Genomic DNA, 17,427 nt, shown 5'->3' on the forward strand with positions numbered 1-17,427 from the left:
TGTAAAAAAAAATAAACAAGTTGAGAAAACTCAAAAATCTGCTGAAGCTGGTTGCCTTAAAATTTTAACTTGGCTCAACTTTTTTTTTTTTCTTACAGTGTAGCCTAAATCCAATTATATTACTAAATTAAATGAAACTACATCATTTACCAAAAACATCAATTACAAAATATACATACGATATTAATAAATAAATTCATATTATAATTTATCAAATATTATATATGTGTATACACACAAACACACACATGCAAGCACACTTTATTAATATTGTGTGTTTATATAGATAGATAGATAGATAGATAGATAGATAGATAGATAGATAGATAGATAGATAGATAGATAGATAGATAGATAGATAGATAGATAGATAGAGTCTGATGATAGATAGATAGATAGATAGATAGATAGATAGATAGATAGATAGATAGATAGATAGATAGATAGATAGATAGATAGATAGATAGATAGATAGATAGATAGATAGATAGATAGATAGATAGATAGATAGATAGATTGTATTGGTCTAATATGTGTCAGAGATTTTGATGTTTGAAGCAAAAACCTAAAGTTGATTAAAGCACCGTTACTGTTGCGTTTCTTCTAAAGCAAATTCTATTCGCGAACGCCTAGCATTTGACTAACAAGACAATCTTATAAAAGTTTTTACTGTAAAGTGTATTCTCTAAAATGTATGTTATACATACTTTTAAGACTTCCAGCATTGTGCTTCGATATTTTTAGGGCAGCACCAGTGCGCTTTAACAGACAGGAGCCGTCAGGTGCGCTCACGTGATCGGAACATCCTCATCCTCAGCATCAGCATCAGCATCAGCATCCAGCTTCACACAAAGCCAACACATGTCAGCGCACACGCGGATATAAATGGTAAAGGTCTCTGGATCTCCAGCTGCGTTTCAAGATGATAGCCTACTGAGAGAACTTCAGAAGTTTGGGGGGCGTTTATCCACTCTTTTATTTCCTGACAGCTTTTTGGAGTCAACGTTGTGAATGAGGGCGGCACGGTTAAGAAGTGAATGAACGAACACCAGTTTTATATTTTCTGGATCCGATTTATGAATGAGCGTCTTGACAAGCACAGCGCGCTTCTTAAGTTCTCACGATCTACCCAAGAGACGCTGGATTGCAAATGTCTCTCCGTTTGCCCAACAGGATTTTATGTCTAAAAACGAGATTGAATCACAGCTATTTTATTTGAAACGAAACCAGTTTTCTTTGATTTACAATTTAATAACTGTTTCGCCTGTTATCACATTGAAATGCCTCTATGGCAGCTGCAGTAAGAGCGCACGGCTGAAGCGGTGTCTGGATGCGCGGAGGACCGGAGCCCTCGCCGCTGTCCGGTGATGATGAATTGAGGATGGTGGAGGGAACAGACGCCCCTTTGAGGAACATTTCGACAGGAAATCGGGACAGCAAGTACCTCTCTTTCCCCTGGGTGGTGACTTTACTCTCTAGTGTTCTCATCACTACGATTATAGTAGATGTTCTGGGCAACCTGTTGGTCATTGTATCGGTCTTCAGAAACAGAAAGCTCAGGAAAGCAGGTAAATATCTTCATCTCTATAATTCCTCACGCTGACGGTCATCTATTTGTATATTTTACTGGCAAGGTTTTCTGAAGAAACTCGTCATTGATATCTCTGACTGTGACTGATTAAGAACAGATTTGAAATGTTTTTGTTTCTGTTCTTTGACAGAGTAAAATAATATGTATTATGAACATTAATTAGCCTATTATCACCTGGTCTGCATGGTCTTTAAACCTGAGCAACTAAAATAACCTAAAACCAGAAAACAGACCAGTAAGACCAGAAAATCAATTAATACTGTGTTTTTTTTCAGCAGGTCATTATTAATCTTTTAATCTTCTTTTTATAATAATAATAATAATAATAATAATAATTACTACTACTAATGATAGCAATTTTACTACTAATAATAATTGTTCAGCAGTTATTAGTATTTTAATCTTTTTCTTTTTACAATTTATTATTATTATTATTAACAATAACAATAATACTAATAATTTTCATTTGGGTTATTATTAATATTGAACATATTTTTATTATAATTCATATAATAATAATCACAAAAATACTACAAATATTAACAATAGTCCTGCTGAACAATTATTATTGTTGTTGTTGTTCCAGACCATCAGGTGTCATACTGAAAAGACAAAAGCATGGTGGTGTGCAGCTGCTGTATGAATGCCTCTGCATGCTGCCCTGTTAACATGGTCAGTTTTAGTCTGAGATGCAACATCTCGATCTGTCGTCCGGCCACTGGTCTTATCTCATGAACACACACAGCACACAGCCTCCCTTTGGAGATTTAAGCTTTAAGTGGTTCTAAGGTGCAGTTATTTTGTCTGACCATCTAATAATTGACCTTTAAAAGATACAAGCACTGAGAGAATGTAAAGACAAATGAGAAACAGTACACTTCTCTTAATGAGCTCAGCCTCAGATCTTCTCTGCATGAGAAATAAAGTTTCAAACAGAGCTTGAAACTGAGACAGCTTGCATATGCTGAAAACCAGACACATACAGATCCTATAATCATCTGGCTAATGCAACGTGTGTAGTGTTTTGGATACTAAATAGTTCCAGACAGAAATATCCTGATATGTGATGTTTAATTCTGTTCCTTGTACAGAACTGTTGTTTCTTCTTAAAATGCAGGCATTCAGGCCATTTTAATGCAGGAGATCACTCAATGCTGGCAGTGAGACAGGTTCATGAACTCCTGACACATCTCCAGTAATTAGAGCTCCAGTGTTTTGCTGCCATGTGATGTGTGTGGTTGCTTTAGAGACATCAGCACAGTATTTACACATCATTTGGTGTTCTGTCTTGGTGTGATTTAATTTATTCATTAATATTTTCATCATTTTTCTCAGTAAAAATATTCAAACACCCTTAAAACAAAATAAATTTACTTAAGAAGCAGAATTGCACAAGATAATTAATGAAGACTGTTTCCTGCCACGGAATAAAAAAGAAAAGAAAAAGGTGACTGCTCATTTTTATCTCACAATTCTATTCATTTACTTTAGTTTACATCTCACAATTCTCAGAAACATTTATGAAATTTCAAGATATAAACGAAAAAGTAAGATCTGCAAGATACAAACAGAATTGCAAGATATAAACTTAAAATGGTGGGATATAAACTTGCAATGAGAAAAAAGTATTTTTTTCTTTCTTTTAGCTTTTTTTTAATTTATTATTCCATGGTGAGGAAAAAAAAACAGAATTGTGAGATGTAAACTGAATTCAGAGGAAAAAAGTCACAATTGCAAGATATAAACTTAGAATTGTGAAATATAAACTTTCAAGTCTGAGAATAGAAATCTGAATGAAGTCTGACAGAAAATTGTGCGAAATTCTCAGAATTGCAAGAAAAAAGTCATTATAGCTGTTTATATCTCACAATTTTCCCATCAGAATTATGAGAAACAAAGTCTGAATTGTGAGACAAGTCCCAATTACTTTATTATTAGATTTTTTTATTAATTTTATTTAGTTTTTGTAATTCTGTGATGGGGAAAAATGGTTGAATAAAATAGATTTTTTTTTCTTATAAGCAAAACCTTACAAACTACAACCCGAATTCCGGAAATGTTGGGACGTTTTTTTAAATTTTAATAAAATGAAAACTAAAAGACTTTCAAATCACATGAGCCAATATTTTTTCACATAGAACATAGATAATATAACAAATGTTTAAACTGAGAAATTTTATAATTTTATGCACAAAATTTCATTTCAAATTTGATGCCTGCTACAGGTCTCAAAATAGTTGGGACAGGGGCATGTTTACCATGGTGTAGCATCTCCTCTTTTTCTCAAAACAGTTTGAAGACGTCTGGGCATCGAGGTTAGGAGTTTCTGAAGTTTTGGTGTTGGAATTTGGTCCCATTCTTGCTTATTTGTTATAGTTTTCCAGCTGCTGAAGAGTTTGTGGTCGTCTTTGATGTATTTTTTGTTTAACAATGCACCAAATGTTCTCTATAGGTGAAAGATCTGGACTGCAGGCAGGCCAATTCAGCACCCGGACTCTTCTACTACGAAGCCATGCTGTTGTAATAGCTGCTGTATGTAGTTTTGCATTGTCCTGCTGAAATACATGTCGTCTGGAGGGGAGCATATGTTGCTCTAAAGCATTTATATACCATTCAGCATTCATAGTGCCTTCCAAAACATGCAAGCTGCCCATACCGTATGCACTTATGCACACACATACCATCAGAGATGCTGGCTTTTGAACTGAATGCTGATGACACAATGAAAGGTCTCCCTCCTCTTTAGCCTGGAGGAAACAGCGTCTGTGATTTCCAACAAGAGTGTCAAATTTGGACTCGTCTGACCATAGAACACTTTTCCACTTTGAAACAGTCCATTTTAAATGAGCCACATGAGTGTTTCTGGACCATGTTCACATATGGCTTCCTTTTTGCACGATAGAACTTTGGTTGGCATCTGCAGATGGCACGGCGGATTGTGTTTACCGACAGTGGTTTCTGGTAGTATTCCTGGGCCCATTTAGTAATGTCAATGACAGAATCATGTCGATGAGTAATGCAGTGTCGTCTGAGGGCCCGAAGACCACGGGCATCCAACAAAGGTCTTCGGCCTTGTCGCTTACGCACAGAGATTTTTCCAGTTTCTCTGAAACTTTTGATGATGTTATGCACTGTAGATGATGAGATTTGCAAAGCCTTTGCAATGTGACGTTTTTTTTTAAGTATTCCACAATATTTTTACGCACTCTTTCACAGATTGGAGAGCCTCTGCCCAGATTTACTTCTGAGAGACTCTGCCTCTCTAAGACATCCCTTTTATAGCTAATCATGTTACAGACCTGATGTCAATTAACTTAATTAGTTGCTAGATGTTGTCCCAGCTGAATCTTTTCAAAATTTCTTTTGCAAAATTTGCACCCGTGCCAACTTTTTGAGACATGTAGCAGGCATCAAATTTGAAATGAGCTCATTTAGTGGATAAAAGTGTAAAATTTCTCCTATTCAAAGTTATGAAAAAAAGTGCTGCTGGGGTGCAAAAAGTCCATAAATCGGTGCTCTTTGGATGCGGGATTCTTTCGTATCATCAAAAAACTCTTAAAGCCATGTGAAAAAAGGCTTTTTAATTTTTTCACACTAAAGTCGGTAAAGTCGTGACGTATTGTCAAGTATGGTGACCCATACTCGAAATTGGTGCTCTGCGTTTAACCCATCCAAGCGCACACACACAGCAGTGAGTAGTGAACAAATGCACACACACACACACACACACACACACACACACACACACACACACACACACACACACACACACACACACACACACACACACACACACACACACACACACACACACACACACACCGTGAACACACACCCGGAGCAGTGGGCAGCCATGCTGCAGCGCCCGGGGAGCAGTTGGGGGTTCGGTGCCTTGCTCAAGGGCACCTCAGTCGTGGTATTGAGGGTGGAGAGAGCGCTGGACATTCACTTCCCCCACCTACAATCCCTGCCGGCCGGGGACTCGAACCTGCAACCTTTTCGATAAAGAGTCCGACTCTCTAACCATTAGGCCACGACTTCCCCACACTACTCGATGTTCTATTGTGAATTAAATATTGGCTCATGTGATTGGCTCAAGTCTTTTAGTTTTTATTTTATTCAAATTTAAAAAAAAATCCCAACATTTCCGGAATTCGGGTTGTACATACTAAATGTTGTTTCGTTTAAGTTCAAAACTATTTTAAGCTGACAGCAACTTAATTTAAGATATATTTTCTGAAACCAAGTCTCAATACCTTATGCAATGTTGCTTCTAAATTGACCTTTTTTATTTTGCTGTAAAAGTAAAAAAGGCATTGTATGTTGGTCTTTAAATGTGTTTTCATTGTAAACACTTATAGCTGAAGCTCTACTTATATCATCACTTGATGCTCAGTGAGGGCAGATCCATTACAGATAGTGGATCTGGATCAAAGTGATTTTAAATGTGATGATTTATTCCATCACAGGTCCTGACACTTCAGACTGGGTGATGGACAATTGCCAAATTCAATTTGAGTCACATTTCCATCACATTCATCAATAGCCAGCAAATGAATTTATAGCACATAAATTCATCAGTATTGTTGACCTCTATATTTTTGTGAAGCTGGTGCTAACAGGTCACAGAAAGTACCTCCATGACACCAGAATTCACATGAAGAACAATCCAGTCCATCAAAATTCACACACGTCCATCAGTAAAAGTGTGTACTGCTTTCCTCACCTATCTGAATTCCCAGAACAGCGCTGGGAGCTTGTTTCAAAATGTCAGCCTGTAGGCATGAATTTACATGTGTCCTGTCATCACAGATATCTGTCGAGCGAGACCAGGTGAGCTGTGAATTAATTGTGCAGTGCTACCTGTGCAACAGAGAAAAACAATAATCCTGTAAAACTATACTACAGTTCTCCATTGTGTCTTCATATCATTTGTCACATTTGTAACCCTTCTCCGCATGACTGGGTCTGAATAGTCATTCAGAGAAAGCTGCCCCTAATTTCTGCACCATAATGACTGAGAAGAGAAGCACCATTAGCATGTTCTTTGCTTCACCCAAACAGATAATTTTCATTGAGTCCCTGAGCTGATACTGCCTTGCACATGAAATGCAGTGGTGACAATTAAAGTAACAATAACTGCATTAATTCGTTGATTTGTTGGGGATTGATTGAGCTGACAAGAAGAAGATAAAGCAGATATCACATTCTGGGGGAAATTGACTATCAATTGGTTATCAAAATTGCTCCAAAGTCGTGTCGAAATCGTTTTCTGGGTGATCGGGGGATTTCTTTTTAACCTGCGGACTGAAAAAACAACCCGTGGCAACAGTATAAAAGTAGCCCAATTCTGCAGACTGGGCAACCCTGGTTCACACTTTTAGTTCAGTTATCTTGGCTGTTTTGGTCTGGACCAAAAAAAGAAAGTGATGCACTTAGTCCTGGTTTACTTTCATACTGTCATTTTTAACTCTTTTCCCACCAAAGGGGTGTTTTAAAGGGGTCATCGGATGCAAAATTCACTTTACTTCACATAAATGTTCAAACAATAAATGTGTGTTTGAAGTGTGTGTACACATCCACCCTATAATGATAAAAATCCACCCAGTGTTTTTTTAAAAATCCCTATTTTAAAATCCCCTTTCTCAAATCAGGCTGTTCTGAGATTCCTGTCAGATTGATGTAGTTCTGTTCAGAGTAAGAGTTAACACCGAACCTAAAGATGCAAAACTAAAGGCATATGGATATGGTCACAACCTGATTGGACAGATTTATGGCTTATATTTTGAGAAGAAACTTGCCGAACATCCAGGGCCGGGTTTCCTGATATCGATTGATCTTAACGCTTAAGAGCGTTTTCTACGAGTCATTTTGCAAACGTTTGTTCTTGTTTCACGTGCGTTTCCCAAAAATGCACTTAATACAATCGCACGTAGCCATGCTTTAAGTGCTACTTAGGAGTCACTATCCGTTTGTGAAGTGCTGAAATGTCAATTTATAGAATGGCTCGTATTTGTAGTACACGCTCGTTTATTTAAATGTTAACCTAATTTTGCGTTCCAGACAGCTCGGATAATATAATATAATATAATAATCTACTATATATAATAATATTATATAATATATTATAAATATATCTATTACATTAATATTATACTTGTAGATTAATATTATATTATTGTAATATCTGTAGAGACATTATTTCTGGGTCCAATAAATGGCTGGTTTTCGTCATTAACAGATTATTATTTTTTTTTTCAGTCATTTAATTTAAATGTGTATTTCTATTTTAAATTTTTTAATTTATAAATTAAATTAGGTTACAATAAAGTACAATCAAAAGCTTTAATTATAATCACATTGCACTTGAATAAAGTTAAAGGTGTAATCTGCCGACTGTCCTGCAGGTGATCTCATAATTCTGTCTCCTTACGATGCACGTAGGGATTTACGATTACTCCAGAGCACTCGTAGATCTACGAAGATTTTCAAGTACTACTTAAGTTATGATGGGCTAAATGCATTAATTACATATGGTGGTATTTTACCAGTTTGTAACTCACAAAGAACTTTATAAAATGTGTTAAGGAACGAGAGTCAAAACAGTGGCAGGAATTCCAGGTATGTTTGAGCATTCAGTCCATTTTAGGGACATCTAGTGACATTACATCCTGTTTTTGGTTCGTTTAGATGTCTTTGGTCTATGTTGCATTCATGTTTTGAAAGGCCCACCTTTTAAGGCATCTTGGTCTGCTTTTGAGCAAAGCGTTCACACTTATTCAAATGAATTGCACTAACAAAGCAATCGCACCAGAGTTTGTTTTAATTAAACAATCTCTGGGTCCAAATTGTGATGGGTCCAGCATCCCACACTCCTAATACTTTTGCTAGAGGACGGTGAAAATCATTTGCAATAAATGTGTTGTTCACGTAGCACAAGCCTGGCCGACATGTTATGAATTAGCATAGCTGGATGTGAAGCGTGTGCTCAGTAATTCAAAGAATTCAATTCATTGACTTCAGTCACAGAAGTGGATGCACAAGTCAATACAGCACTTGTTTAATGGAGCATGTGGTACCTGGAGAGTTGAAAAATGAAATTTAAATAGAAAAAACTATTTCATTAGTGTCTTGGCATAAATCTGAATTTTATTAAGAAAGTCAGGCCAGTTAACAGATCCCACACATGCACTAAATGTAAAAGCCTCGTGTTCAAAGCGCTCCATAGGCACGGACCTGATTTCATTGTTTTATTAGAATTTATAATCGCATTGATGTAGTTACACAGAACTAGCAAATCCTTTCATTAAAGAAGAAAGGCCAGGCATTGGTCTTATTACAGGTACATCTAAAAAAAATGAATATTGTGAAAAACTATTTGTTTGTAACTTATTTCAAAAAGTGAAACTTTCATATATATTTTACATTCATAACATGAGTTAGTAAGAGTAAAGTAAGTTTGTTTGTTTTAATTTTGATGATTAGAGCTTACAGCTCATGAAAGTCAAAATCCAGTACCTCAATATATTACAATATTTATATTTGAGTTTCATTAAATGACCATCTCTACAGTATAAATACAGGGTATCTCTTGTTCTTTGAAACCACAATAATGGAGAAGACTGCTGACTTGGCAATGATCCAGAAGACAATCATTGACACCCTCCACAAAGAGGGTAAGTCACAGAGGGTCGTTACTGAAAGGAGTGGCTGTTCACAGAGTGCTGTATCAAAGCATATTAAATGCAAAGTTGACTGGATGGAAGAAATACTGTCAAGCAAAGCTGATTCAAACACATGGGAGAGATTTACAAGGAGTGGATTGAAACTGGAGTCAGTGCATCAAGAGTCACCACGCTCAGACGTCTTCAGGAAAAGGGCTGCAAGCCACTTCTGAAACAGAAATAACGTCAGAAGCATCTTACCGGGGCTAAGGAGAAAAATAACTGGACTGTTGCTCAGTGGTCCAAAGTCCTCTTTTCAGATAAATTTAAATTTTGCTTTTCATTTAGAAATCAATGTCTGGAGTCTGGAGGAAGACTGGAGAGGCACAGAACCCAAGCTGCTTGAAGTCCAGTGTGAAGTTTCTGAAGTCAGTGATGATTTGGGGTGCCGTGACGTCTGCTGGTGTTGGTCCATTGTGTTTTATCAAGTCCAGAGTCAATGCAGCCGTCTACCAGGAGATTTTGGAGCACCATCTCTACAGTATAAATTCAGGGTATCTATTGTTCTTTGAAACCACAATAATAGGGAAGACTGCTGACTTGGCAATGGTCCAGAAGACAATCATTGACACCCTCCACAAAGAGGGTCACCATCTGCTGACAAGCTTTATGGAGATACTGATGTGCTTTTCCAGCAGGACTTTAGCACCTGCCCACAGTGCCAAAACCACTTCCAAGTGGTTTGCTGACCATGATATTACGGTGCTTGATTGGCCAGCCAACATGCCTGACCTGAACCCCATATGGAATCTATGGGATAATTTCAAGAGAAAGATGAGAAACAGTCGCTCCAACAATACAGACGAGCTGAAGGCTCAATAGTGCCTCAGCAGAGCCCCAGGCTTCCATGCCATTCCTCACTGATGCTTGAGTTTGAACTAAAGGAGCCCACGACCAAGTATTGAGTGCATAAATGAACATACTTTAAAGAGCTTGAACCTTTCTGTTTTGCAAATCCTTTTTTTGATTGATCTTAGGAAATATTCTAATATTTTGAGATACTGGATTTTTGACTTTCATGAGCTGTAAGCTCTAATCATCAAAATTAAAACAAAAAAAACTTTTGAAATGTTTTACTTGACATGTAATGAATCTAAAATATATGAAAGTTTCACTTTTTGAAATAAGTTACAAAAAAAACGTTTTTCACGATATTCTAATTTTTGGAGATGTACCTGTATGTGTGCTATCTTGAGCTACGTGAGTTACGTGAGAGTGGAGTATGAAGACATTACTCAAACATTACAGGATCCTATTACACCATGTACGTCACTGCTTTGAACCTCCTGGATTTGTCTACTCACAGTTTGATATTGATATTTACAGCAAATGAGGTTTGTGACTCATATTAAGCACCCCTGTTTGTTTTGGGGTTATCACACAGATATGTTGCTGGCATTTATGTTAAAGTAAAGGATAATAATCCATGTAAAAGTAACACGGCTGTCAATTTCAAACACCATAGAGGCCAATAAGAGACGTTACCACCCGGACTGTTAACTGCTAATTGAGGTGATTTGTATGATTACAAGTTTTCATATGATCATTCAGGTGTGTTGTGGTTTCTCTGTTGCATTACACTGACTCAGGCCTGAAACACTAAGCACACGAATGCTTCTAACCTTGCATGCTCAATTTTATGACTCATTGCATACTGAAATGTTTCTGTAATACCTGGAGAAAGTCTCAATGGCACGACTGGCACAGGAGCCCCTGGGGAATACACCATTTTATTCTTTGTTGTTGTTAAAGAATGCTTCTTTTTTTAGCTTCAGCCATTAATGCTTTGTAAACAATTACCTTGACCTTTTTCCCCAAATTGTTTTATGTTGCATGCATGCAAACAAATGGTCAAGGTATAGCATCTACCAATGGGGCCAAGCTGAACATGCCACGATACTTCAAAATTACATATTATTCACCCAATGGCAGTAAATTATTACTATTGATTCTCCCCAATTTAATTTTTTTTCAGATCAATATGTTGTATATATGTACTAACAATATTTGTCATGTAATCACATTGTAAGAATTCATATGCAATCGCTACCTCGTAAAATAGTTACATTTTCTAATGGGATGGAGTTTATTCTTGCATACAAAGCAACTGGATATAGCTAGACTACCAGGACAAACAACACATCTTAACTCGGCACTTTCACTGATCTTCTACTCTCTTGTCCTTACAGGTAATGCCTTTGTGGTGAGTCTGGCAGTAGCAGATCTGGTCGTGGCCATCTATCCCTACCCGCTCGTCCTGACCGCCATCTTCCATGACCGCTGGATCGCTGGTGATATTCACTGTCAGATCAGCGGCTTCCTCATGGGGCTCAGTGTGATTGGCTCTATTTTCAACATCACAGGCATCGCCATCAACCGCTACTGTTACATCTGCCACAGCCTTAAGTACGACAAGCTCTTCTCCAACAAGAACACAGTATGTTATGTCATACTAGTCTGGGTGCTGACTATCCTGGCGATCGTCCCAAACTGGTTTGTGGAATCTCTGCAGTACGACCCGCGTGTTTACTCTTGCACCTTCGCTCAATCTGTGAGCTCGCTCTACACCATCACGGTGGTGGTGGTGCACTTCATTCTGCCCATCGGCATCGTCACGTACTGCTACCTGCGCATCTGGATCCTCGTCATACAGGTGCGCAAACGGGTCAAGCCCGACAGTCGGCCCAAGATCAAGCCTCATGACTTCCGGAACTTTCTCACCATGTTTGTGGTGTTTGTGTTGTTCGCTGTCTGCTGGGCTCCACTGAACCTCATAGGCCTGGCAGTGGCCATCCACCCCAGACTGGGTCAAGCCATACCTGAGTGGCTCTTCACAGCCAGCTACTTCATGGCGTACTTCAACAGCTGCCTCAATGGTGTTATATATGGAGTGTTAAACCACAACTTTCGAAAAGAGTATAAAAGGATTATACTTGCTATTTTCAAGTTTAATTGTTGAGTTTTCGCAATGAGACGAGCACTGTGTTTTTCTTAAAATTCGTAAGTTATTCAAAGCGATTGACTTATGAGTGCAGCGTAATGATGCATCTTTTGTGTTTTGCATTTTGTTATACCAAATATGGACATATTTTGAGTCCCTGTATTTACATCCTAATATTTGCACAAAATGACATATTTGAACTTGAGTTCCTTGTTTACATTATCATCTACACAATATGTTCCTATTTAAAAATGTAATTGGCATCTAAATGTGGAAGATCCCAACACTAATCAAAACCCTTGATAATGTCTATTTGAAATACTATTTTTTATTTAATTAAAATCACTGTACTTGATTTTGTTGAATATTCAAATGTCTAAAAATGTAGTATTTAAATATAAAACAAATTGCTGAAATGCAATTGCTTTTAAACATGTGATGTCATTTGTATTTTTTAAATATTTATTATTATTGTCCTGATCATGGAAGAAAAAAACTACGAAAACAATTAGTGAATGTTTGAAGTACTAATGGAGCATATTAAATCAGTAAGAGGATTTTCAGATTATAATTAAGATGATGATTATACTTAAATCTACATATCATTTTATCTCAATTTAATTAACTCAATCAATTACATGTTATTAAGGTGACAGAAATCACATATTTAGAGAGACTTGAGATTCATTATTAAATAAGAAAAATGTATCTATGTTATGAATGAATTAAAGTTATCATATATTAATGAGGATTAATGAGATTTTGATAGATTACATATATGAGCATATTTTTGCTGAGCTAAATTAATTTACTCTATTATCTGATACCTCAGCTGCAAAAAAGAATGCATGATTTATGAAATTATTTCACAAATGTATAAATACATATTATAATATGAAAATTTTATATTATAGCTTGTTTTCTGGTTAAAACAAAGAAAATGGACCATAAATGGAAAGTTAGAGCAGTTTATCAATTGATTAGATTTATGAACTAGAATGTTGCAAAAAATGCACAGAAATATGATTTTTATTTTTTTTTCTGAGCGTTGCAATGGAAAGTACTTCCATGTATTCTACAAATATTTGATTTTGTGTATAAAGGTGGAAATCAAAAAGTATAATACTGTGTTATTTGAAATCTCCACTACACATTTTCTGATCAAATATTTATTAAACAATCATATTTTTATATGTAAACATTCCTATGAATGCACATCTGAGTGCTGCATTCATGTTTAATAGTAAGATGTCTTAATAAAATTGAATCACTGTGCAACGTGTTGAAATATTCACTCCTCTGTGGGAAAATGAAGGGGTGTTTTATTCATAAATATAAAGATTTTTTTTCTGACATGTGGTTGTTTTCATAGATGAACACAACAAGTACATGTTTGACAAGATGTATGTTGTTTTCAGCGCCTCAAGTGTTTTACAAACAATAAATACAAGTCTAGAAACTAACAGTTGCCCGAGGCAGTTCTCGTCATGGCGTGCTGCCAGTCATCATTATCCATTCAGAGCAGGTTCAGCTGAAGAAGAAGTATAAATCTCTGACAGGGAGCTTTGTGGGTCAGTGAGGACAAATAACTTGTAGATGATGGATTTATGCCTCAGGGATTGAGATGAAAACACGGAAAAGTCTCGCAGATGATGAGACTCACACTAAACCCAAATCACAGTAAATGTTACTGGTCCCACTTTATATTAGGTGGCATTAACTACTACTTACATCAAAAATAAGTAAAGTGTATTTACTGCAACACAACATGCAGTTTTTGAATGAAGTTTTTTTATTATGAAGGAAAAACAAAATCCAAACCCACACGGCCCTGTGTGAAAAAGTGTTTGCCCCCCCCCCCCCCCCCCCCCCCCCCCCCCCCCCCCCCCCCCCCCCCCCCCCCTGATTACTGCCACACCTGTTCGCAATCAAGAAACCACTTAAATAGGACCTGCCTGACAAAGTGAAGTAGACCAAAAGATCCTCAAAAGCTACACATCATGTTGAGATCCAAAGAAATTCAGGAACAAATGAGAAATAATGTAATTGAGATCTATCAGTCTGGAAAAGGTTATAAAGCCATTTCTAAAGCTTTGGGACTCCAGCGAACCACAGTGAGAGCCATTATCCACAAATGGAGAAAACATGGAACAGTGGTGAACCTTCCCAGGAGTGGCCAGCCGACCAAAATTACCCCAAGAGCGCAACGACGACTCATCCAAGAGGTCACAAAAGACCCCACAACAACATCTAAAGAACTGCAGGCCTCACGTGCCTCAGTTAAGGTCAGTGTTCATGACTCCACCATAAGAAAGAGACTGGGCAAGAATGGCCTGCATGGCAGAGATCCAAGATGAAAACCGCTGCTGAGCAAAAAGAACATAAAGGCTCGTCTCAGTTTTGCCAGAAAACATCTTGATGATCCCCAAGACTTTTGGGAAAATACTCTGTGGACTGACGAGAGAAAAGTTGAACTTTTTGGAAAGTGTGTGTCCCATTACATCTGGCGTAAAAGTAACACAGCATTTCAGAAAAAGAACATCATGCCAACAGTAAAATATGGTGGTGGTAGTGTGATGGTCTGGGGCTGTTTTGCTGCTTCAGGACCTGGAAGACTTGCTTTGATAAATGCAACCACAAATTCAGCTGTCTACCAAAAAATCCTGAAGGACAATGTCTGGCCATCTGTTCGTGACTTCAAGCTGAAGCGAACTTGGATTCTGCAGCAGGACAATGATCCAAAACACACCAGCAAATCCACCTCTGAATGGCTGAAGAAAAACAAAATGAAGACTTTGGAGTGGCCTAGTCAAAGTCCTGAGCTGAATCCTACTGAGATGCTGTGGCATGACCTTAAAAAGTATAAGTATAATAAAGTATAGTATAAGTATTATAAAGTATAATAAAGTATAATAAATAAAGTATAAGTATAAATAATTAACCAAATATATAATTATAATTTTTTTCCCACTTTATTTACTCGTGTAAATTCGATGTGTAGTTTTTGTATCACTGTATGTTATTTTTTTTTGTGTGTTTGAGTTTGCCTTTAAATAAAACAAAAAATAATTGTTCACAAAAAAAATATATATATATTGTTTCTCCCATCATAACTTTATCTAATGTAACATAAACATGAGGAATAAAACAAGCAATTCTTCTTAAGGAGTCAATAGTGCTGGAAATACAGAGTTTCAGAAATCGCTCAAGCTAGATCAGGAGGGATTAATACATAATGAAAACATAGATGAAACGTCTTTATTTGTTACTTATTAACTTCATCTTTAGCCGGTAGACTCTGCAACTTTCTCATGAGTCATGACACGCTTCAAATTTTGTAGATGTCAAAAGCTGAGTCAAAACTCACAAAATTCATCTGTCTCTTGGTAGATGCCAGCCAAATTACATAGAAGCCAGCGTGACCAGGTTATGCCATCCTCTCATCCATGAACACAAACTACACCAGGTGAAAGAAAGCACGACCCAGACTATATTAAATGCAGCTTCACTTGCTGTGAGTGTAAATATGGTTTGTGTCGACCACAATATGTTCTGTTTGGCGAATTTCTGCCTGCCGAGAGCATGAAACAATGAAATTACACAATAAACCCATTTATGTGTTGGGTCTCCACTTAATGTTTAATGTAAAAGCTGGGATTGGAAGCTAAATCAGTTGATAATGTGACACCTCAAATAACACTCACTATTGTATGGAAAAATATCAACATTTTGTCAAAAATACAAGTCCCAATTTCTACTTTTAAACTCAGAGGAATGCCAAAGTTGCTGTGTATTGTAATTGACAGCATGCCACAGATGCTGTCTGTAGAGCTTAACCTGTATTGAACCGGGAAGATTTCTGTATTTCTGTCTTGATGCAAGTCAGATATTACTTGATCTTCATTACTTCCGGCAAACGGCTGGACACTAGGAGTTCTTTTGTTGTTGTTTTGTAAAAACGAGCAGCTGAAGATATTTGAGGCCCCAAACCACATAATAGACCATGCTCAAAACTTGACTTTAGCCCACACGGTATTTTTTCCTTATAAATAATGACAGCCTACCATAGCAATTTCCTTTTGATCTGTCCTAAGTACAAAACACTCTTACTGCAATCTCTGACACAGTATTGCGGATGTCGGCTTTTACCATGCCAATCAAAGGCTTTGCCATGATGCAACTTCAATGAGAGTCATAGATTACAAATCAACATTCTCAGCCCGTTCATTTAAGCAGACGTCATATTAGAAGAAAGGTATAAAAGTGAAATGTATCAAAGCTATAATTCACACAAATTGTCTATAAAAGTCTGCAGAAGGCAAACACAGGTTAGCTATGCTGATATTCAATTTCTCAATGAATTTTCCCTCACAATAAGCAATATTCTGTTGGCAGTGCTAGATAGATAACTGGCAAATTGTAATCCGTTACTGATTCCAAACTACATGACACAAATTGTAGTTTGTAACGTAATCCATTACATTGCACGTTTTAAGTAATATAATCGGACTACTTTTTGATGACTTTTGACCTTGTTTTTGACTCATTTATCATGCTGATTTAAATAGGATAAATGTGCACCATATTAATATAAAAATACAAAGAGAAAGAAAATATATTTAATTCATTGTTGTTAGCATGATGAAGTGCATTAGACATTACATTATGTGAAGGTTTCCCAGACTGGGGTTTGTGAAGGAATTGCCGGGGGTTGGTGAATTTAATAAAAAGTAAATAATTAACCAAGAGTTAATTTCAAACCCTGTGTCAGAGACAAGCACCTCTACCTAAACAGCCATCAATGAGAACTAGAAGAATGACTGCATGTGTTAAATTCATCTGAGCTTTTCACAGAAACAAACCTGGTTTGACTTTCCATTCTGTCTTTATAAACCGTTAAACTAAGCACTACCTTTACAAAGCGTTGCTCTCTCAAAATTATTCTAAAATAATGTGACTAGAACCACTTTTAACAGCCAGACAGCTGCCAACTGTTACGGTGTAAAACAAAAATAGCTGAGACAGGAAGTATATCAGCATCATTTCAAAATACCTTCACTTTTAACAAAGCTAAATCTTTCCAAGTACCCTTGCAGCATGCCTACTGTTGGTTGGAAACAAAAAGACACAAGTGAGAAAAATCACAGCAGGAAGAGGCAGTAACATCAAGA

The 17,427-nt window shown here is 36.9% G+C and overlaps 1 protein-coding gene across 1 annotated transcript; it reads left to right on the forward strand.

Moving 5' to 3' along the window:
- Positions 1–1,022: 1,022 nt before the first annotated feature.
- On the forward strand, positions 1,023–12,685 carry LOC306883384 (melatonin receptor type 1A-like). Its single transcript, XM_079438589.1, has 2 exons — positions 1,023–1,568; positions 11,505–12,685. The coding sequence occupies exons 1-2, from the start codon at positions 1,331–1,333 to the stop codon at positions 12,272–12,274; spliced, it is 1,008 nt and encodes a 335-aa protein (XP_079294715.1). The 5' UTR covers positions 1,023–1,330; the 3' UTR covers positions 12,275–12,685.
- The last annotated feature ends 4,742 nt before the right edge of the window (positions 12,686–17,427 follow it).

This window comes from Barbus barbus (genome assembly GCF_936440315.1).
Source record: "Barbus barbus genome assembly, chromosome: 17".
In the NCBI taxonomy this organism is placed as follows: domain Eukaryota; kingdom Metazoa; phylum Chordata; class Actinopteri; order Cypriniformes; family Cyprinidae; genus Barbus; species Barbus barbus.

Coding starts and splice junctions, on each gene's coding strand:
- LOC306883384 (XM_079438589.1), top strand. CDS start 1,331: ATGCGCGGAGGACCGGAGCCCTCGCCGCTGTCCGGTGATGATGAATTG. Junction 1,569..11,504: donor CAGAAAGCTCAGGAAAGCAG/GTAAATATCTTC, acceptor TTGTCCTTACAG/GTAATGCCTTTGTGGTGAGT.